The sequence below is a fragment of the Saccopteryx bilineata genome, chromosome 3, assembly GCF_036850765.1.
Source record: "Saccopteryx bilineata isolate mSacBil1 chromosome 3, mSacBil1_pri_phased_curated, whole genome shotgun sequence".
NCBI classification, from domain to species: Eukaryota; Metazoa; Chordata; class Mammalia; order Chiroptera; family Emballonuridae; genus Saccopteryx; species Saccopteryx bilineata.
This window is the reverse complement of record NC_089492.1, coordinates 126,564,250-126,587,321: the sequence shown is the minus strand read 5'-3', so window position 1 is coordinate 126,587,321 and position 23,072 is coordinate 126,564,250. Positions and strand designations below refer to the sequence as shown.

Below are 23,072 nucleotides of genomic sequence, written 5' to 3'. Positions count from 1 at the left end.
CCCCGCCCTCGGCCGGCCTCGCCCCTCGGAGCCCCGCCCACGCCGCCCCTTGAGAGCTCCTGCCCCTGACAGCCCAGGCCCACCCATCGCTCTAGGAACTGTGAACCATGGTCCCTTGATTTGCCAAGCCCGCATGCCCTCTCCAAAGCCTACTGTGCTAAAGCGAGACACCAAAGGCACCGGAAGAAGCTCACCCAGCTCTACTTTCTTCCCATCTCTCCGGATGAAACACCTTATTTCTTCACTAGGGTCCTCTTCTGTCTCTTTAATCGCTCCCTCTCAAAGAATGCACACCGCTAGTCGCTAAAACAGACCCGTAGAGCTCCGAATACTTACTGAGTGATCGCTATGTTCTGGGATTGTTGGGTCTGAGATGAATGGGTAAATGATGCTATGTGTAAGGATACGTGAGGGTGACCTGGGATGGACTGGTCCAAGGTGAAGGGAGTGAAAAGGTAGTGTACCCATACATGCCGTGGAACATTATGCAAGCATTAAAGAGAATGTAGGACCTATAACTATTGTCCTAGTATTGTTAGATGAGAAAATGGGTTGGTTGAGTGATGGGTATGATATGATCCCATCTCCATAATCAAAATAACCCAACCGCACAAAAAGAAAAAAAAATCAGTATATGAACATGAAGAACATATAGGTGGAAGGAAAATAAATTGAATAAAAACAAAGGTGGAACTTAGAGAAAGGAAGTAGAATATTCAGTGCAAAAAGTATTCATTCATTTATTGGACAAATATTTGAGTTCTAAGTGGCAGGCAATGTTCTAGGACCTCTAGTCTAGGTGAAAGAAAAATCAGTGAACAAAATATATTTTTTTCTTTTTTAGTGAGAGAGACAGGAAGGGAGAGAGATGAGAAGCATCAACTCATAGTTGCAGCACCTTAGTTGTTCACTGATTACTTTTTTTTTAATTTTCTTACTCATTTTAGAGAGGAGAGAGAGAAAGAGAGAAGGGCGGAGGAGCAGGAAGCATCAACTCCCATATGTGGCTTGACTAGGCAAGCCTGGGGTTTGAACTCGTGACCTCAACATTACAGGTCAAAACTTTATCCACTGGGCCAACACAGGTCGGATTACTTTCTCATATGTGTCTTGACCAGGGGCTCCAGCCAAGCCAGTGACCCCTTGCTTAAGCCAATGACCTTGAGCTTCAAAGCTTCAAGCCAGTGACTTTTGGGCTCAAGCCAGCAACCAAAGGGTCATGTCTATGATCCCACACTCAAGCTGGTAACCCAGCACTCAAGCTGAGCCCACACTTCCCTGTCTTTATTGGGCTTCTGCTAGTCCCTTTCCCTATTCCTTCATTTCCTTTTAAAGGGCCCAGTCATCTTGTATGAATCAAAGTTCAGTACATGTATACTTTTTCCCCTTTGTAATGGTACATTATGATTAAAATTTAAACTTTAATTTGGGGTTGAACACACAATATGGTGCCTGAAACCTATATAATTTTGTTAACCAGGATCACCCTAATAAATCCAATTTAAAATTAAATAAATAAACAGCATTTTTTTTATTTTTTAAATAAAATAAAATTTAAATGTATCTGGCTTTGTTGCTATTTTTTTATGTTATTGATTTGAGAGAGAGAGAGAAAAAGAAACATCAATTCATTCCTATATGTGCCTTCACAAGGGATTGAACCAGTAACCTTTTGCATACTGGCTTTGTTCACCTTTGACAACACTCAAATCTATAATCCTGGCACTGCTTTATGTCTTTTTTCTTCTTTGAAACTACCTTGAAAAAATTCATTTTTATATCATCTTACTTCCACACATCCCATTCCTTTCTTATTACAAATAATCTAAATGATATTGTCTAACAAAATAAAAAACTACAAATATTTATATACATGTTCATCTGTCTGCATATAAAGTAAGATGTGGAATCCTATAGACTAATCTGTTACATTAATTACCTCAAAATAGGGCGAATGAGGGAATTATTAGTCTTTTTCTTACGTATATTGTTTCACTTGCCACAGTGAGCATGTATTACTTTTGCAACTTTAAAACTTTAATAAACTTTATTAATAGATGTAATGTATAATTAATAAAATAATAAAGTTCTAATACAGCTTAAAAATACTTGTCATATCCACACAATGAAATGTTTTTTGGCTAAAAAAAAGAATGAAGTATTGATACATGCTACAACATGGATGAACCAAAAAAGCATAATCCTAAATTCAAGAAGCCATTTACAAATGACTACACACATTATTATATGATTCCATTTATTTGAAATGTCTAAAATAGACAAATCTATAGAGACAGATTAGTGGGCTTTAGAGTGGGACAGGATGGGAATTAGGGACTAATAGTTAATTGGTAAAATTTACCTATTTAGAGTGATAAAAATGTTCTGAAGTTGATTATAATGATGGTTGCATATTTCTGTGAATACACTAAAAACGCTAAACTGTACTTTAAATGAACAAATTATAAGTTATGTGAATTATATCAAAAAGCTGTTAGAAAATACTATGCACCATTAACATTTATCTTATCCTCAAAAAGCTAATATTTTATATGTTTAAATAAAATCCAAAGAACTTGTCACATTCTACAGACAATTCCAAAAACGGAAATCCAAAGGTATCACAGTCTAAATTAAGGAACTACTTCACCCTGGCTGGGTAGCTCACTTGGTCAGATCCTGGGCAAGTTCCAATCCAGTTAGGACACATTCAGGAATCAACCAACGAATGCATGGATAGGTGGAACAAGTTAATGCTTCTCTATCTCTCTTCCTTTCTCTCTCTAAAATCAATAAAAAGGAGAGGAACTACTTCACATTTTTGGATGTGCACATTCTCTTATGTTTAAAAAATAATTCACGTAAGTTATGGAATGTAATACAAAATGCATAATAAGTACACTAAACCACATTTCAGAGCCCTAATTTTTCTACCTCTCCTCAAAAAAGACTGAAATTTATGTTTTCTGGCTCAATTGGTTTTGGGATTCTTGTGACCAATTTGCTTTAAATAATTATTTAAGAAATATTTTCCAATGTACATTGAGTATACCAGAAAAATGCAAATAAAAAGAAAAATTCAGCAAAGATCTGGAAATACTTTCCTAGCTCTTAAAAATTTGGTTAACACAAACAAGAAAATTTCTTAACGACATTCTTACCGTTTAAATTTTTTCTATTTGGTATAAATTATATCTTCTATATTTTTATAAAGTTATTGGAGTGACATTAATAAAATCATATAGGTTTCCTGTGTACAATTCCGATACATTATCTGTATATTGTATTGTATATCCATTACTCAAAGTCAAATCTTCTGTCACCATTTATTTGACACCCTTTACCCTTCACCTTTCCCTTATCCCCTTCCCTCTGGTAACCACCATACTGTTGCCTGTGTCTATGAGTCTTTGGAAAGCCTTTTTTAATTAAAAAAATTTTAAATGAGATTTTTCTGTACAGAAAAAGTAGGAAAATCCATTTAATTATATTCACTTATTTTGTCAATGAAAAAATAGCAGATTATAAACTCTCAGACTTTTAATTTTAAATAAAAATACAAATCATCCTTCCAAAAATTAATGTTTGCTTGCATTGAGGTATAGAGCACTTTGGCAAACCTTCCCACCAGCAGCGCCGCTGGTGTAGTGGTATCATGCAAGATTCCCATTCTTGCGACCCGGGTTCGATTCCCGGGCGGCGCACCTCTTTTCACTCCCACCTCAAGGTAAATTCAGGAGTTTAATAAATCTCTCTTCCTCTGAAACCGTTTACAATTTTAATTTTCTATGTAGATTTCTATTTCATAATTCACTGTTGAAATAATGGAATCTGGAGAGGAATAACAAAAATTCTCAAAAGGCGAAAAAACAAGTCCTGAAATAGTTAACCCTTACGCCTGCGTAGTCGGAGACATTCCTAACGTCGGGTTGAAGCGCGGCTGCGCAACAAGTGAACCTATGGATTGAGGTGCAGTTTGGCGGCCGGAAGGTTGAAAGTGCAAGATTATTCTGCGCCTGCGCGGAGCGGGTCACTTCTCTGGCTGCTCCTAGGCTCCCGGCTCGCCGCCATCTTGAATTGGGGCTTCATTGTTCGCGCTGGGTCGGCGGGTTTTGTGTAATTGCTGGCGAAGAAGGAGGCGGAGTAACCTCTGGTCAGCCGAGAAACCCCGCTATTCTGCAGCTAGAGCCGCTCAGACGTTCCGGGAGGTAGTAAAGGGTAGGGAGCTGGACCTAGAGGCGCCGCCGCGACAGCAGCAGCCATGGAAGACGAGATGCCCAAGACTCTGTGAGTCTGAGGCAACGATGAGGGGGGCGGGATGGTGGTCGCTCCGGAGGGAGGCCTCGGCCCTTTGGCGCTCCCCAGCCTATTGTCCTCAGTGGACGCCTCGATATCTGGAGCCCTCGTCTTAGCGCACACCTGGATGCTTAGGGACCGAGACCCGGACTGTGAGAGAAGGAGGTAGAGGGAGTGAGGGCTTAACCCTCGGAATTAATCCCTTCCCTTTACACCACAGCATGGCCTTTGGCCTGGCCACTGGCCCTCTGGGTCTCAGGACCGGAGAAAGGACTTTTCATTCAAACCCGTTAACCTGGCGAACCTTTTTTTGTTCCATGCTTTCCTTCCCTTTTTTCCCGCTCTCCCCCATGATTAACCTTTTTTATTTTTAATGCCGACTTCTTTTAGTGAAACTCTTCCTCACTTTTTTTTCTCTCGTTAATAGGAGTATTTCTCTTGAGGCTGCTTGTACTCAGTTGCAGTGAGGTAAACTTGATTGCCAACTAGAAAAAAGCCAAATATCTTTCTTTAACCAGTCTTTGGCTTTCCTTCTAATGCACTCCTGCCCCCGGCCCCCGGGCCACCCTAAGGATTTTGAAACTGCTTTTGAAAAATGGAAATCTCACCCGGAGGTACATATCAACCAAGGGGAAGTAGATATAATGCACTTTTATCCTCTCTTGCTACTGTTCTGATTGATATGTTGCTGACGAGTGGGCCGCTTTTATGAAGCAGCTGTTGATAAATTCCTTAACATATTTAGTCACGTCTGAGACTTTTTACAATTCGTGTTAAATGATCTCACCTTGGAGTATTTATTTTCTTTGTTGGGTAGTTTCCCCCACAGCGTCCTCCTTTGTTTTTCAAAGTATCCGATCAGATGAATCTGTCGTTGTTTTTCTGGAAAAAAGAAAAAGCCTGATTAGTTTTTTGACATACATTTTTATTTTCTTAAAATACTGGCAGTTTGAGAACTCTGTGCGTTAAAAATACAAGTTTGAGTTTCTTTTTTGCGACTCTAGACATTACTGTTATGAAGTACAATGTAATCAATTATTTTTTTGTAATCAATTATTTTTACCACCAAGTTTCCATTTCATAATCTATATTAGAACTATAGTTACCCTTGTTTTCTTAATAATCCTTTTGCTAGTTTTATCTGAGAATGTTACTTACCTTATGTATCTTTACTAGGATGCAGCAATTAATTTATGATGTTTGTTTTTTGGAAGATTATGTCTGTAGGTGAATACTCCCCAGAAAACTATTAGGCCCATAGAATTTATGGAAATCTGTTTTTCCTCTTGCCTCTTTGCTAGAAGTATGATAGCAGCACATTGATTAAACACTGCTTTTCTTTTATAACGTCTCAAATTTGAGATTCTTATATTTAAAATTTTTTAATTTTATTTATTTTTTTCTTATTTATTCATTTTAGAGAGGAGGGGGGGAGAGAGAGAAAGACAGAGAGAGGAGGGGGAGGAGCAGGATGCATCAACTCCCATATGTGCCTTGACCAGGCAAGCCAGGGTTTTGAACCGGCAACCTTAGTGTTTCCAGGTTGACGCTTTATTCACTGCGCCACCACAGGTCAGGCCTCAAAAATTTTAATTTTAGAAACTGCCCAATGCTTGACCTGTGGTGGCGCAGTGGATAAAGCGTCGACCTGGAAATGCTGAGGTCACCGGTTCGAAACCCTGGGCTTGCCTGGTCAAGGCACATATGGGAGTTGATGCTTCCAGCTCCTCCCCACCTTTTCTCTCTCTCTCTCTCTCTCTCTCTCTCTCTCTCCCTCCCTCCCTCTCCCTCTCTCTCTCTCTCTCTCTCTCCCTTTCTCTCTCCTCTCTAAAATGAATAAATAAAATAAAATAAAAACTGCCCAAGCCCTGGTGGGATAGGTCAAGGTTGTGGGTTTGATCCCCGGTCAGGGCACAAACAAGAATCAACCAATGAATGTATAAATAAGTAGAGAACAACAAATGGATGTTTCTCTCATTCCCTCCCTCTCCCTCCCTTACTTATAAAAAAACAATGAATAAATTTTTTTTTTTTTTTTTTTTTTTTTTTACAGAGGCAGAGCGAGAGTCAGAGAGAGGGATAGGTAGGGACAGACAAACAGGGACGTAGAGAGATGAGAAGCGTCAATCATCAGTTTTTTGTTGCAACACTTTAGTTGTTCATTGATTGCTATTTCATATGTGCCTTGACCGTGGGCCTTCAGCAGACCAATAACCCCTTGCTCGAGCCAGCAACCTTGGGTCCAAGCTGGTGAGCTTTGCTCAAACCAGATGAGCCCACGCTCAAGCTGGCGACCTCAGGGTCTCGAACCTGGGTCTTCAGCATCCCAGTCCGATGCTCTATCTACTGTGCCACCGCCTGGTCAGGCAACAATGAATAAATTTTAAATTTTAAAACATTTTAAGAAACTGCCAGAAATATCTGGGAACTTAACCTTTTTAGCACATTCATTTGGGAATAACAAATAATGAAGACAACTTCAGTTTTCCCAGACCAGTCTATAAAAGCAGTTAAATAGCTTGAGGACAGGAGACCAATCACTGCAGAAGAAATAATGAAGTTTTTTTTCAACAAATACTTAAGAATTCTTATGATTTGCAAGTTCTGTGTAAAGTGCTTTACTTGGTTGTTTAATTGTCATCAGAACTCGGAGGTAAATGAGCCCATTGCAGCTAAGGAAGAACAAAGCTTAGAATTTATGTCACCTAAGCTCATAAACGTTTTTGTTCATCTTCCTGCAACTCCGCTGTCCTCAGTTTGTGTGTGTGTCAGAGTCTGAGAGAGGGACACACAAGAAGGGCGAGAGTGGCCCTGGCCGGTTGGCTCAGTGGTGGAGCGTCGGCCTGGCATGCAGGAGTCCCGGGTTCGATTCCCGGTCAGGGCACACAGGAGAAGCACCCATCTGCTTCTCCACCCTTCCCCCTCTCCTTCCTCTCTGTCTCTCTCTTCCCCTCCCGCAGCCAAGGCTCCATTGGAGCAAAGTTTGCCCGGGTGCTGAGGATGGCTCTGTGGCCTCTGCCTCAGGCGCTAGAATAGCTCTGATTGCGGCAGAGCGGCGCCCCAGATGGGCAGAGCATCGCCCCCTGGTGGGCATGCCAGGTGGATCCAGGTCAGGCGCATGCGGGAGTCTATCTGACTGCATCCCCATTTCCAACTTCAGAAAAGTAAAAAAAAAGAAGGGTGAGAGATGAGCTTTGTTGCAGCACCTTAGTTAATTCATTGATAGCTTTCTCATATGTGCCTTGACCAGGAAGCCGCAGCAGATGGAGTGGCCCCTTGCTCAAGCCAGAGAGACCTTGGGTCCAAGCTGGTGGGCCTTGCTCATCTCTTGCTCAAACCAGATGAGCCCACGCTCAAGCTGGCAACCTCGGGATTTCGAACTGGGTCCTCCGCATCCCAGTCTGACTCTCTATCCACTGCACACCATCGCCTGGTCAGGGTGTCCTGAATTCTTAACTCTTACACTTATGACTGATTTTGCCATGTATACTTCACTAGAATACCCCATCCAGGAATCTTTTCCCTGAAGTAGTCCAAGCTCTAACATGTCCTACAATCTCCTTTGCTTCTACAGCCTACAACCAATGCTCCCATCCTTCCAATGAGACCAATCTTTATTTAATATCCCTAATAGGTGCTAATCCCTAAGTTTTCCCAGCAGTATTTTTACTTTTAATTTAAAATGTTTTAATGACCCTGGAAGTCTGGGGTTTTTCATGTGTTCTTTTATTTATTTACTTTTATTCATTTTAGAGAGGAGAGAGAAAGGGAGAGAAAGACACAGAGAGAGAGAGAGAGAAAGAGAAGGTGGGGAGGAGCTGGAAGCATCAACTCCTATAAGTGCCTTAACCAGTCAAGCCCAGGGTTTCGAACCAGCGACCTCAGCATTTCCAGGTCGATGCTTTATCCACTGCGCCACCACAGGTCAGGCGTTTTTCATGTGTTCTTAGCACAGTTGCTGGTTGTGGTAAGTAATCAATAAATTTGTTTTAAAAACTGGTACAGGCCCTGGCCGGTTGGCTCAGCGGTAGACCGTCAGCCTGGCATGTGGGGGACCCGGGTTTGATTCCCGGCCAGGCCACACAGGAGAGGCGCCCATTTGCTTCTCCACCCCCCCCTCCTTCCTCTCTGTCTCTCTCTTCCCCTCCCGCAACCAAGGCTCCATTGGAGCGGAGATGGCCCGGGCGCTGGAGTGGCTCTGGTCGCCCCTGGTGGGCGTGCTGGGTGGATCCCGGTCGGGCGCATGCGGGAGTCTGTCTGACTGTCTCTCCCCGTTTCCAGCTTCAGAAAAATGAACAATAAAAATAAATAAATAAATAAATAAATAAATAACTGGTACAGTCCCAAGCACTGAGTCCAGATTTTACTCATTCTTGAGGATAAGTTAAAGTCTGAACCTCTAACACCTATAGTGCCTAAATGACTCGGAGAATATGCCTTTATTTGCCACAAATGAGTGTTCAGCATCACCTTTTTAAGTTAGAGATTGCCAACATTTGGTTTCTTGTCAGCAATTCTTTGGAAATATATTGTGAGAAATGCTTTGATGCTGGAGGTATTTTGAAAGTAGAACAACAACAATTACCAGTAGATTGGATGTGGAATGTGAGAATGAAGTCATCAATAAGTTGGTTTATTTACAAATGTATAATTTCAGTCATTTAAAATGATAGTTTGGTCCTGGCCAGGTTTCTCTGTGGGTAGAGCATCATCCTGGCACACTGAAGTTGTGGATTGGATCTCTGGTCATGGCACAAAGGGGAAGCAGTCAAGTGAGTGCACAAGTAAATGGGACAATTAAGTGAACAAGTTGATGCTTATCTCTCTTTCTCTGCCTCCCTCGCTCCCTCTTCCCCCCCCCAAATTGGTGGAAATTAAAAAAATAAAATAATAGTTTGTTGCAAAATATAAGTAAAAACAAGAACAGTTGAGAGCATGAATGTCTAGGATGTCCTCAGGTATAGTATTAGATAACATTTGTTCAGGCTGGTTTGTATATAGGGTCCAATTGAAGATAGTGCTAACTAATAACAAGAGGATTTCAGTGATCATGCAACAGGCTATCCTTTGTGAAGAGCAGATGTTTAATAGTAAAGTTATGATGCTGGTATATAATGTATGTGTGAATGGGTAGGAAAAAGTAGGTTTACAGTTCATGTGGAAATAATACAATAAATATTAACTATTGGCATACAGCTATAAACCTACTTTTGCCAATAGATAAATGTTAATATACATATATAAACATTTACTCTTCTACATAATTTTATAATTAGTAAGAGATAAGTACCTTCTCCTCCTGAACTAAAGTAACTTAGGCAAAATGGAATCATTTCCTACCAAATCACCAGTATTCAAAAGTAATTTGTGGACACCTTGGCCAGATAGCTCAGTTGATAAGAGTGTCGGCCTGAGCACAAAAAATTGACAATTCCATCCCTGGTCAGGGAACATACAAGAACAGAACATTATTCCTGCCTCCCTCCCCTTCCTCTCTCTCTAAAATCTATAAATTTAAATTTTTTTAAGTAATTATGTGAGTACAGTTATCTCTTTAACATTTATTTACAATGTCCTTGATAGTAAATATATAGTATTAATAAAAATACATCAAGTTAATCAGTTAAAAACCTATTCTCAGCCCTGGCCTGTTGGCTCAGTGGTAGAGCGTCGGCCTGGCGTGCAGAAGTCCCGGGTTCGATTCCTGGCCAGGGCACACAGGAGAAGCGCCCGTCTGCTTCTCCACCCCTCCCCCTCTTCTTCCTCTCTGTCTCTCTCTTCCCCTCCCGCAGCGAGGCTCCACTGGAGCAAAGATGGCCCGGGCGCTGGGGATGGCTCCTTGGCCTCTGCCCCAGGCGCTGGTCACAACAGAGCGATGCCCCCTGGTGGGCAGAGTGTTGCCCCCCTGGTGGGCGTGCCGGGTGGATCCCGGTCGGGCGCATGTGGGAGTCTGTCTGACTGTCTCTCCCCGTTTCCGGCTTCGGAAAAATACAGAAAAAAACAAAACAAAAAAACCCAAAACCTATTATTCAAGTTTTCAGAGCCTCATCTACTTCTGTTTTGTTATCCTTTTTTTTGAGAGAGAAAGAGAGAGAAGGAGAGAGAAACACTGACTTGTTCCATTATTTGTGCATTCATTGGTTGATTTTTGTATGTGCCCTGACTGGGGATTGAACCTGCAATCTTGGGTAGTGGGATAATGCCCCAACCAACTGAGCTACATGGCCAGGACATCAAATTCTGCATTTTAATTTTATACAATGATTGTGGCTCAGAACAACCCAGTAATGCATTTCACTTTGTAAATGTTTTCTTTAGAAAACATTTAATTTTCTAGAGCTGTGCTAATGTAAATTAATATTATAGGCCCTGGCCGGTTGGCTCAACGGTAGAGCGTCACCTTGGTCTGTGGATATTCCAGGTTCGACTCCCGGTCAGGGCACACAGGAGAAGCAACCATCTGCTTCTCTACCCCTCCCCTCTTCTCTCTTCCTCCTCTCTTCCTCTCTCCTTTCTCCCACAGCCATGGCTCAAATGTTTCCAGCAAGTTGGCCCCATGGCTTTACATCAAGCACTAAAATAGCTCCATTGAACAGAGCAAGGCCCCAGATAGGCAAAGCGTTGCCCCAAAGAGGGTTTTCCAGATGGATCCTGGTCTGGGTGGATCCTGGTTGGGGTGCATGTGGGAATCTGTCTCTCTGCCTCCTTGACTTACACCTAAAAAAATAGTAATATTGTAAATATTTTAGGTTCCAATTTTGTAACTATTTGAACTTAGTTATCAGCTTTAAAAGTATGTACTAAATTGATATAAAATCCTGTTGGCAGAATTAGTAACATTGGTGACCTCTCCCACTGAATCTTCTCGGGTTGCTTTTTATTTTGAAAGATTAAAAACCTACAGAAAAGTAACAAAAATAGTACATTGAAGAGTTAGAAAACTTTCATAGTCGTTTAGCAGTTGCTATTAGCCAAATATTCAAAAGTAATTCTGTGAGAATACAGTGGTACCTTGAGGTACAGACAGACCAATATACTAATTTCTTAATTTGCGAGTTGCGACTCAGTCCATATTTTTGTTTGAGATCCTAGCAAAATTCCAAGATACGAGTTGTAATTCGGGAAGCTGCCACTAGTTGGCGTGTTGGCTCACAGGTCCAGTATTGGAAGTTTGATATAGAAGTTGACTGACTTACAAGCTCAGTTACAGGACGAATTAAATTTGTATCTAAAGGTACCACTGTATAGTCATCTTTTTTTTGAACCATTTGAGAAGATATCATGACACTTTAGGCCTAAATACTTTATCATATATTTTCTAAAAACAAAGGCATTCTCTTATATAACCATGATATAATTTTCACATTAAGGAGACTACATTGATAAAACATTTATCCATTTGTTCAAGGAAGATACTTTTTAATTCATTGATTTACTCTATTTACTCTAACACTTATTTTTCTTCTACTCTTATCTTTACCAAGATTGGTACATGATCTTAAAGGTGATGTAACATGGTATACTTCAATTCTTATTGTTGCCAAGAAGTTCATGGGACAGCTAAAACGAGATATTTTAATGTTACTCCCCAAAAGAGCATTTTGAAAAATAAAGACTAATAAAATAAAATTACAATTTTGTTTACTAGTCCAACAGACATTAGGACAGGGAATGTTGGCTTACAACTGCTCTAAGTATCCATTTTTTTAAAAGTCAGGATTTTTAAAAACTTTTTATTTATTGATTTTAATGAGAGAGGAAAAGAGAGAGAGAGACAGGGACATTGATCTGTTCCTGTATGTGCCCTGACCAGGGATCAAACTGGCAACCTCTGCACTTTGAGGCAACTCTCTAAATCTGGCTAGGGCATAATATCTTTTTAATAAATTACTTATGGTTAAAGATTTTTCGCTGCTTGTGTTTAAGAAAATCCTGACTGCCCTAACCACATAGCTCAGTTGGTTAGAGCATAATTTATTAAAAATATATGCCCTGGCCAGATTTAGAGAGTTGCCCCAAAGTGCAGAGGTTGCCAGTTTGATCCCCAGTCAAGGCACATACAGGAACAGATCAATGTTCCTGATTCTCTTTCTAAAATCAATAAAATAAACATATATATTTTTTATTGGACGCTACAAAAATTTGCAGGAAAGTTGTAGAACCTGGCTTAGAAAATGTTAAAGAGCCTGACCAGGTGGTGGCACAGTGGATAGAGTGTCAGCCTGGGACGTGGAGGACCCAGGTTCAAAACCCTGAAGTCGCCTGACCAGGCGGTGGCGCAGTGAATGGAGCATCGGACTGGGATGCGGAAGGACTCAGGTTCGAGACCCCGAGGTCTCCAGCTTGAGCGTGGGCTCATCTGGCTTGAGCAAAAAGCTTGCCAACTTGTGTTCAGGATCGCTGGCTCGAGCAAGAGGTTACTTGGTCTGCTGTAGCCCCCCCAGTCAAGGCACATATGAGAAAGCAATCGGTGAATAACTAAGGTGTCGCAACAAGAAACTGATGATTGATGCTTCTCATCTCTCTCCGTTCCTGTCTGTCCCTATCTATCCCTCTCTCTGACTCTCTCTGTTCCTGTAAAAATAAATTAATTAAAAAACAGGCCCTGGCCGGTTGGCTCAGCGGTGGAACGTCGGCCTGGCGTGCGGGGGACCCAGGTTCAATTCCCGGCCAGGGCACATAGGAGAAGCGCCCATCTGCTTCTCCACCCCACCCCCCTTCCTCTCTGTCTCTCTCTTCCTCTCCTACAGCCAAGGCTCCACTGGAGCAAAGATGGCCCCGGCGCTGGGGATGGCTCCTTGGCCTCTGCCCCAGGCGCTAGAGTGGTTCTGGTCTCAGTGGAGCAACGCCCTGGAGGGGCAGAGCGTCGCCCCTGGTGGGCGTGCAGAGTGGATCCCGGTCGGGCGCATGCGGGAGTCTGTCTGTCTCTCCCCATATCCAGCTTCGGGAAAAAACAACAACAAACAAACAAACAAAGTCACCAGCTTGAACCTTGAACCCAAAGTCACTGGCTTCAGCAAGGGGTCACTTGCTCTGCTGTAGCCCCCCCATCAAGGCACATATGAGAAAGCAATCAGTAAACAACTAAGGTACCACAACAAAGAATTGATGCTTCTCACCTCTCCCTTCCTGTCTTCCTGTCCCTCTGTCTCCGTCTCTGTCACACACATACACAAAAAAAAATGTTAAGGAAAGAGAACTGTCAGGCCACAGTCTTAATCAAGCCGCAGACCACCCCAGAAATGACACTAGTACCAATTTCACTGGATGTGGGACTCCATTGCATTGCTCTTCGCCACCAAAATGGATTCTCTTCCATCTCTGCTTCCCCCCCCACCAAGTTAGAAGCAGAGAGGCAGACAATGCTGACATGTGCCCGACCAGGATCCACCTGTCATGTCCACCAGGGGGCGATGCTCTGCCCATCTGGGGTGTTACTCTGTTGAGGATGGAACCCTTCTAGCACCTGAGGTAGAGGCCATGGAGCCATCCTCAGCGCCCGGGCCAACTTTGCTCCATTGGAGCCCTGGCTGCAGGAGGGGAAGAGGGAGACAGAGAGGAAGGAGAGGGGATAGGGTGGAGAAGCAGGTGGGGGCTTCTGTGTGCCCTGACTGGGAATCGAACCCGGGACCTCTACATGCCAGGCCAACTCTGTACCGCTGAGCCAACCGGCCAGGGCCCATCTCTGCTTCTTTATGCCCTAGCTTCAGGACTGTTATCTCTTAATTGACTTAGCCTAGATCAAATGTAAAGTAGATTGCAAAACAATATCTAGATTTTTCAGCTTCTGTAGAGGAGTCAGGGTTGGCCTTAGGTTGAAGATTTCTCAACAAAATACAAAGGAAGATATTTGTTGGCCAATAAGAAAAAAAAATCCTCTAAACAGGTAACTTAAATTCATAGTCAGGAGGACATTCTTTGGCTCCAGAAACAGAATAATATGTGAGAAAGTATCAACTAAAGCATACAAAAATGAGAATTAACTTTGTGAAGTATAGAACAAACTAAAATTGTTTATTTAACATTGGAAGTATTTAGAGTAAAGGATCTGCAGACTTCAAATTTGGGCTTTCTACCTCAAACTCCTATTTAGCAAATAGATTTGGAAAGTAATATGATTAAGTTGTTTCTAAAATTCTGATAGGTGTTAGTGACTAACGTACTGGTAAAAAGGAAGGACTAATGCAATGGGTTATTTTATTAGCACAAGTAAGAAAGATTTTGTCACTTGATTTCTTTAATAGGAAGATATTATACTTGTAATTTATTGTAATGGTGCCTAAGGCACCATTGTTTCTGTAACGTCCTCTGAAGAGTTTTGCTCTAAACCGGGGGTCTTCAAACTACGGCCCGCGGGCCTAGTGTGGCCCCCTGAGGCCATTTATCCAGCCCCCTGCACCTCTTTCATTGGTGGTCAGTGAGAGGAGCATAGTTCCCATTGAAATACTGATCAGTTTGTTGATTTAAATTTGCTTGTTCTTTATTTTAAATATTGTATTTGTTCCCGTTTTTTTTTTACTTTAAAATAAGATATGTGCAAAAAAAAAAAAAAAAGATATGTGCAGTGTGCATAGGGATTTGTTCATAGTTTTTTTTTTTTTTTAAGCTTATTTTTTTTTTAATTTTTTTTTTTATTCATTTTAGAGAGAGGAGAGAAGGGGGGGAGGAGTAGGAAGCATCAACTCCCATATGTGCCTTGACCAGGCGAGCCCAGGGTTTCAAACCGGCAACCTCAACGTTCCAGGTTGACACTTTATCCACTGCGCCACCACGGGTCAGGCCCATAGCTTTTTTTATAGTCCGGCCCTCCAACGGTCTGAGGGACAGTGAACTGGCCCCCTGTGTAAAAAGTTTGGGGACCCCTGCTCTAAACAGCTGTGTGTAGAGGTAATTGATGAAGGCTTCTGGAGCTTGTATCATATGACCTACTCCTAACATAAAGACAGTACAAACCATAGTGCTTTTAAAAGTAGCTGTTTTTTTAATTACATATCTTCAAACTGGTTAATGTCACAAAAAGTATTTCTCAGAATTTTTTTTTTTTTTTGTGGCAGAGAGAGTCAAAGAGAGGGACAGACAGACAGGAAGGGAGAGAGATGAGAAACATCAGTTTTTCGTTGCGGTTCCGGTTCCTTAGTCGTTCATTGATTGATTTCTCATATGTGCCTTGACCGGGGGCCTTCAGCAGACCGAGTGACCCCTTGCTCGAGCCAGTGACCTTAGGCTCAAGCCGGTGAGCTTTGCTCAAACCAGATGAGCCTGCGCTCAAGCTGGCGACCTCAGGGTGTCGAACCTGGGTCCTCGGCATCCCAGTCCGACGCTCTATCCACTGCGCTGCGCCACCGCCTGGTCAGGCTCTCAGGAAATCTTAAGACAGTTTTGCAGAGTAAATGATAGAATTCAGGATCCCCCCTGACCTGTGGTGGCGCAGTGGATAAAGCGTCGACCTGGAACGCTGAGGTCGCAGGTTCAAAACCCTGGGCTTGCCTGGTCAAGGCACATATGGGAGTTGATGCTTCCTGCTCCTCCCCCTGTTCTCTCTCTATCTCTCCCTCTCTGTCTCCCCTCTCTCTAATAAAAATGAATAAAAATCTGAAAAAGTAAATAAATAAAAAATTTTTTAAAAAAAGAAGAATTCAGGATCCCTAAAGACTGTGCACTTCTCACGAGGTTATCTAGCTTTATCAAAGTACATTGATGTTAGAATTAAATTTTTAGAAGAGCCATTGTTTTCATTTAGACATTGCTGTCCTGAGCATTTCTTATAGATACAGGAGTCAAGTGAGAATAGACACAGAAGACTTATAGTACAGTTTTCACATAACCTGTACCTAGCTTTTCTTAATATTAATGACTTATATAATCATGGTATTCTTATCAAAACTAAGAAGTTAGCATTATATAATACAAGCATTCCAGTTTCTCCAATTTTTCCACTAATGTCTTTTTTCTATTTGAAGATCCACTTCAAGGCACCACTATAGTCAGTCATGTCTCTTTACTCTCCTTCAATATGAGAAGATATCCTTCATGACCTTGGCACTTTTGAAGGGTACTGTTTCTCCACTGCAGGAGTCCCCAGACTTTTTACACAGGGGGCCAGTTCACTGTCCCTCAGACCGTTGGAGGGCTGGACTATAAAAAAAACTATGAACAAATCTCTATGCACACTGCACATCTTATTTTAAAATAAAAAAACAAAACGGGAATAAATACAATATTTAAAATAAAGAACAAGAAAATTTAAATCAACAAACTGACCAATATTTCAATAGGAACTATGGGCCTGCTTTTGGCTAATGCAATGGTCAATGTCCGGTTCCATATTTGTCACTGCTAGCCATAACAAGTGATATGACATGCTTCCAGAGCCGTGACACATGCATCCCGTGTCACCAGAAGTAGTACTGTGTGTGAGCAACGCTGCCACATACAGTAGTACTCCAGGACTCACCACCAATGAAAGAGGTACCCTTTCCAGAAGTGCGGCAAGGGCCGGATAAATGGCCTCAAGGTGACTCATGCAGCCCGCGGGCCATAGTTTGGGGACCCCTGCTCCACTGTACAGTGAGTGACTACTTTTTCTTAACATATTCTATTAGAATTGAGTCACAGATTAACCCACATTGAAGGAGAGAGAAATTAAGCTTTACTTCATAGAGGAAGGTGTATCAAAGAATTTGTGGACATATGTTAAAACAACCCATTCATTGGTTGAAAGTAGTAATTTAAATTTTTTCTTTTTGCCTGACCAGGCAGTGGTGCAGTGGATAGAGCATTGGACTGGGACATGGAGGAGCCCGGTTCAAAACCCTGGGGTTGCTGGCTTGAAGTCCAAGGTTGCTGGCTTGACCAAGGGGTCATTCGCTTGCTCTGCTGTAGCCCCCTATTTCAACCCCCCCCCCATCAAGGCACATATGAGAAAGCAATCAATGAACAACTAACAACTAAGGTGCTGCAATTAGGAATTGATACTTCTCTCTCTCTCTCCCTGTCTGTTCCTGTCTCTGTCAAAAATATATATATATAGATAGATTTTTTTTTTAATTTTTTTTTAATTCATTTTAGAGAGGAGAGGGAGAGGCAGAGACAGAGAGGAGAGACAGAGAGAGAGAAGGGGGGAGGAGCTGGAAGCATCAACTCCCATATGTGCCTTGACCAGGCAAGCCCAGGGTTTCGAACCGGCGACCTCAGCGTTTCCAGGTCGATGCTTTATCCACTGCGCCACCACAGGTCAGGCCGATATTTTTTTCTTAAATAAGAGGAAGGGTGATAGTGAGGCAGACTCCAGCATGTGCCCCAACCAGCATCCACTTGGCAACCCTCATCTGGGGCTAATACTCAAATCAGCCGAGCTATCCTCAGTTCCTGGGGCAAACTCTTGAACCAATTGAGCCACTAGATGTGAGAAGAGAGAGAAAGGGAGAGGGAGGGGCAGAGAAACAGATGGTTGCTCTTCATGTGTGCCCTGACCCAGGGATCAAACCCAGGACATCTGGGCACTGGCCAGAGCTCTACCCACTGAAATATCTGGCCAGGGCCTAAAAAATATTTTATAGGAGGTACTTTGAGGCTCTGCACAAACATCAATGGGATGATTTTGCTAGTCACAATTATTACAATAATACTCTTTGTTTGCTTTTTGCAAGAGGTGGACAGACAAGAAGGGAGAGAGATGAGAAGCATCAGTTCTTTTTTTTTTTTGTATTTTTCCGAAGCTGGAAACGGGGAGAGACAGTCAGACAGACTCCCGCATGTGCCTAACCGGGATCCACCCGGCACGCCCACCAGGGGCGATGCTCTGCCCACCAGGGGGCGATGCTCTGCCCCTCCGGGGCGCTGCTTCTTCGCGACCAGAGCCACTCCAGCGCCTGGGGCAGAGGCCAAGGAGCCATCCCCAGCGCCCGGGCCATCCTTGCTCCAATGGAGCCTCGCTGCAGGAGGGGAAGAGAGACAGAGAGGAAGGAGAGGGGGAGGGGTGGAGAAGCATATGGGCGCTTCTCCTGTGTGGCCTGGCCGGGAATCGAACCCGGGACCCCTTGCACTCCTGGCCAACGCTCTACCACTGAGCCAACCGGCCAGGGCAGCATCAGTTCTTTATTGTGACACTGATTGTTTTCTCATATGTTCCTTGACCAGGGGGCTACAGTGAAGCAAATGACCCGTTGTTCAAGCCAGCGACCATGGGGTCATGTCTATGATTCCATGCTTAAGCCAGCAACCTCGGATTTCAAACCTGGGTCCTCTGCATCCCAGGCCAATAGTCTCTCCACTGCGCCACTGCCCAGTCAGGCTACTATGATGTTTTATTGGTGATTTTTCTCATTCCTTCTACACTTAGTAGAGTTCAGCAAGAAAAAGCTATCCTTCCCTGCCGCTGCCAAAAAAGGATCCAGTCAAGTATTATTATTGTGTTTGGTTTTCAGTGCCTTTTAAATCCATTTTATTCTCTGTTTTAAATTTTGTTTATTGATTTTAGAGAGAGGAGAGAAAGAGAAAGGGAGGAAAGAGCAGGAAGCATCAACTATTTCCTTTATGTACCTTGACCCAGCAAGCCCAGGTTTTCAAACTGGTACCCTCAGCATCCCAGTTCAATGCTTTATCCTGCACCACCACAGGTCTTAAGTCCTTTTTAATCAAGAACAGTCCTCCTGCCTGACCAGGCAGTGGTGCAGTGGATAGAGTGTCAGACTGGGATGCGGAAGACCCAGGTTCAAGACCCCAAGGTCACCAGCTTGAGTGCGGGCTCATCTGGTTTGAGCAAAAGCTCACCGCTTGGACCCAAGGTCGCTGGCTTGAGCAAGGGGTTACTCAGTCTGCTGAAGGCCCACGGTCAAGGCACATATGAGAGAGCAATCAATGAACAACTTAGGTGTCGCAACGAAAAACTGATGATTGATGCTTCTCATCTCGCTCCATTCCTGTCTGTCTGTCCCTATCTATCCCTCTCTCTGACTCTGTCTCTGTAAAAAAAACCCAAAAAAACAAAAAACAGTCCTTTTTTTACTTTTTTTAGGACAGTAATATTTTGAAGAGATCAAACAAGTTGGTTTTTATAATATGCCAAGTTTGGATACACATATCCAATATTCTGTAAACATTAATCTAAATTTAAGCTTCACTAGATTCAAGTTAGATCTTTTTTTTTTTTTTTTTTTGTATTTTTCTGAAGCTGGAAACGGGGAGAGACAGCCAGACAGACTCCCGCATGCGCCCGACCGGGATCCACCCGGCAGGCCCACCAGGGGCTACGCTCTGCCCACCAGGGGGCGATGCTCTGCCCCTCCGGGGCATCGCTCTGCCACGACCAGAGCCACTCTAGCGCCTGGGGCAGAGGCCAAGGAGCCATCCCCAGCGCCCGGACCATCTTTGCTCCAATGGAGCCTTGGCTGCGGGAGGGGAAGAGAGAGACAGAGAGGAAGGAGGGGGGGGGGTGTGGAGAAGCAAATGGGCGCTTCTCCTATGTGCCCTGGCCTGGAATCGAACCCGGGTCCCCCGCACGCCAGGCCGACGCTCTACCGCTGAGCCAACGGGCCAGGGCCAAGTTAGATCTTTTTTGACCACTTCGTAGGTAATGTGTGATTCATTTGTACACACAATGTCTCATTGTCCATCTATAAAATCGAAGTTTGATCCCTGGGTCAAAGTTCTCCCTTTTTTTTTTTAAGTGAGAGGTGGGGAGGCAGAGACAGACTCCTGAATGCATCCTGTCCAGGATCCACCCATCAAGCCCCCCCATGGGTCAATGCTCTGTCCATCTGGGGCTGTTGCTCCATTGCTGGGCAACTGAGCTGTTTTACTGCCTGAAGTGAGGCCATGGTGCCATCTTCAGTGCCTGGGGCCAACTTGCTCCAACCCTTCAAGCCATGGCTTCAGGAGGGGAAGAGAGAAAAGCAGGGGTGAAGAAGCAGATGGTCGCTTCTTCTGTGTGCCCTGATCAGGAATCGAACCCAGGACTTCTACATGCCTGGCCAACGCTCTACTGCTGAGCCAACTGGCCAGGACCAAAGCTCTCACTTTTAAGGTAGGGTTTTCCTTTTGCAGTTGTTAAGTGATCTATGGTACCCTGCAAATACTCATAGTATAATACTTGTAAGGCTTACACAGTTAATTAATTTAATGTGATTCGTCTAAATTTTCTGACTAGCATTTTTCTGTAAAGAAAAGCTTTTCCATTAGCTAGAGCTATTAGATACACTATACTGGAATTTCTACTCCAAAGACAAGATAAATGCTTAATTCTTTCACTTTTTATTACTGATTTTATTTTCCTTTTTTTTTTTTTTTTTAATTATTGATGACCCTGGCCAGTTGGCTCAGTGGTAGAGTGTCAGCCTGGTGTGTGGAAGTCCCAGGTTCGATTCCTGGTTAGGGTACTGGAGAAGCGCCCATCTGCTTCTCTACCCTTACCCATCTAGCTTCTCTCTCTCCTCCTCCCCTCCTGCAGCCATGGCTGGATTAGAGCAAGTTGGCCCTGGGCACTGAGGATGGCTCCATGGCCTCCGCCTCAGGCGCTAAAAAATAGCTCTGGTTGCAATGGAACAAGGGCCCCAGATGGGCAGATCATTGCCCCCTAGTGAGCTTTCTGGGTGGATCCTAGATCCTGGTCGGGGCACATGTGGAAGTCTGTCTCTGCCGCTACTCTCACTAAAAAATAAATAAAATTATTAAGTGAGAGGCAGGAAGGCAGAGAAATACTCCTGCATGTGCCCCAAGTGGAATTCACTGGCAAGCCCCCTGCAGGGCTGGTACTCTGCTCATCTGGGGCCGTTGCTCTGTTGCTTGGCAGCCAAGTTATTTTAGGGCCTGAGGTGAGACCTCCGAGCCATCCTCAGCAACTGGGGCAACTTGCTGAAACTGTTCAAGCCATGGCTGTAGGAGAGGAAGAGAGAGAGAGGTAAGGGGGAGGGATGGAGAAGCAGATGGTCACTTCTAATGTGTGCCCTGACCAGGAGTTGAACCCAGGACTTCCATATGCCAGGCTGATGCTCTACCGCTGAGCCAACCAGCCAGAGCTAATACTGATTTTCAAAACAAGTACTTGGTGTAGTAATAATCTCCAAAATTGTTGTTGGGTCGATAATGCTTTTGCTTTTCTTTCCTTTTTTATTACTATTTTTTTTAGTATCATTATTCTACCTGATGTTTAAATGTTCACTGTTCCTTAAGATTTATCATTCTCCATTTACCATTTTAAACTATTCCAGTGCCTTCATACTAATCACTGAATATATGTTTGTTGAATGGGTAAATAAAAGGAAGGAACTGAATCCACACTTTTTGGCATAAACAGATCTTTATTTTTCTGGGGAGAGTCTTATCTTTCATTACATGTTTTCTGAAGGATTCTTGGTAGCAGAATGAGAAACTACAATTGTTGAGAGACTACATATTCTCTGATTTCAGAAGTGAAACCTCTAACTCTAACAGGTCTAGAGGTAATCTCATTTCACAGTCCCATTTTGAAAATTTATTTATAAACCCTTTAAATAATGATTATCCAAGTCATGTGGTTTTGTGGGGTTTTTTTATTTTTATTTATTTATTTATTTTTTACAGAGACAGAGAGTGAGTCAGAGAGAGGTATAGACAGGGACAGACAGACAGGAACGGAGAGAGATGAGAAGCATCAATCATTAGTTTTTCATTGCACCTTAGTTGTTCATTGATTGCTTTCTCATATGTGCCTTGACCACGGGCCTTCAGCAGACAGAGTAATAACCCCTTGTTGGACCCAGCGACCTTGGTTCAAGCTGGTAGGCTTTTGCTCAAACCAGATGAGCCCACGCCCAAGCTGGGGACCTCGGGGTCTCGAACCTGGGTCCTCTGCATCCCAATCCGACGCTCTATCCACTGCGCCACCACCTGGTCTGGCAAAGTCATGTGGTTTTATAGTACACTACACTAGTTAAGTTTGCTAGTCACCAGTTGATATTATTTGTTAAAGGTCTCTCCTGGAATCTTTGTACTCCCTCTCCACATCCACTGATCAGTGATATTTATTGAAGGTTTTTTTTTTTATCCCTGTGAGCATGTGAGCACCCAGTAAAAGATTGATCTGTGATTTGATAGGGAAAGACAGGAAGGGAGATAGATGAGAAGTATCTGTTCTTTGTTGCAGCACCTTAGTTCATTGATTGCTTTCTCATATGTATCTTGATGGGGTGAGGGACTACAGAAGAGCGAGTAACTCCTTGCTCAAACCAGCGACCATGGGGTCATGTCTCTGATCCCATGCTCAAACTGGTAAGCCTGAGCTCAAACCAGCAACCTCAGGTTTTGAACCTGTGTCCTCTGTGTCCCAGGCTCTATTCACTGTGCCATTGCATGGTCACGATGATTGTGATTTTTAAAAAATGTTTATTGCTGGCCTGACCTGTGGTGATGCAGTGGATAAAGAGCTGACCTAGAACTCTGAGGTCGCTGGTTCAAAACCCTGGACTTGCTGGTCAAGGCACATGTGGGAGTTGATGCTTCCTGCTCCACCCCTCTTCTCCCTCCTCTCTAAGATGAATAAATAAAATCTTTTAAAAAAAAAAAGTTTATTGGCCCTGGAAGTCCTAGGTTCGATTCACGGTCAGGACACACAGGAGAAGCGACCATCTGCTTCTCCACCACTCTCCTCCTCTCCCTCTCTCCCTCCCCCTTTTTCTTTTTCTCTTCTCCAGCAGCCATGGCTCAAAAGGTTTGAGCAAGTTGGCCCAGGAACTGAGGATGGCTCCATGGCCTCACCTCAGGCACTAAAATAGCTCCAATGCCAAGCAACAGAGCAGTGG

At 43.3% G+C, this 23,072-nt stretch overlaps 1 protein-coding gene and 1 non-coding gene across 9 annotated transcripts in view; both read left to right on the top strand.

Annotated features, from left to right (window-relative positions):
* The first annotated feature begins 3,633 nt into the window (after window positions 1-3,633).
* On the top strand, window positions 3,634-3,704 carry TRNAG-CCC (transfer RNA glycine (anticodon CCC)). Its single transcript has one exon. It is a non-coding gene; the product is annotated as a tRNA-Gly (tRNA).
* A 268-nt stretch (window positions 3,705-3,972) lies between these two features.
* Window positions 3,973-23,072, top strand: part of TIA1 (TIA1 cytotoxic granule associated RNA binding protein) — a 45,455-nt gene continuing 26,355 nt past the window's right edge. Inside the window, exon 1 of one of the 8 annotated variants that reach the window (XM_066267335.1) lies at window positions 3,973-4,287. In XM_066267335.1, the coding sequence (XP_066123432.1) occupies window positions 4,262-4,287 (26 nt within the window). In that variant the 5' untranslated portion in view covers window positions 3,973-4,261. The remainder of the gene's footprint in view (window positions 4,288-23,072) is intronic. The other 7 variants (XR_010730309.1, XR_010730308.1, XR_010730307.1 and 4 more) reach the window with 7 other exon arrangements.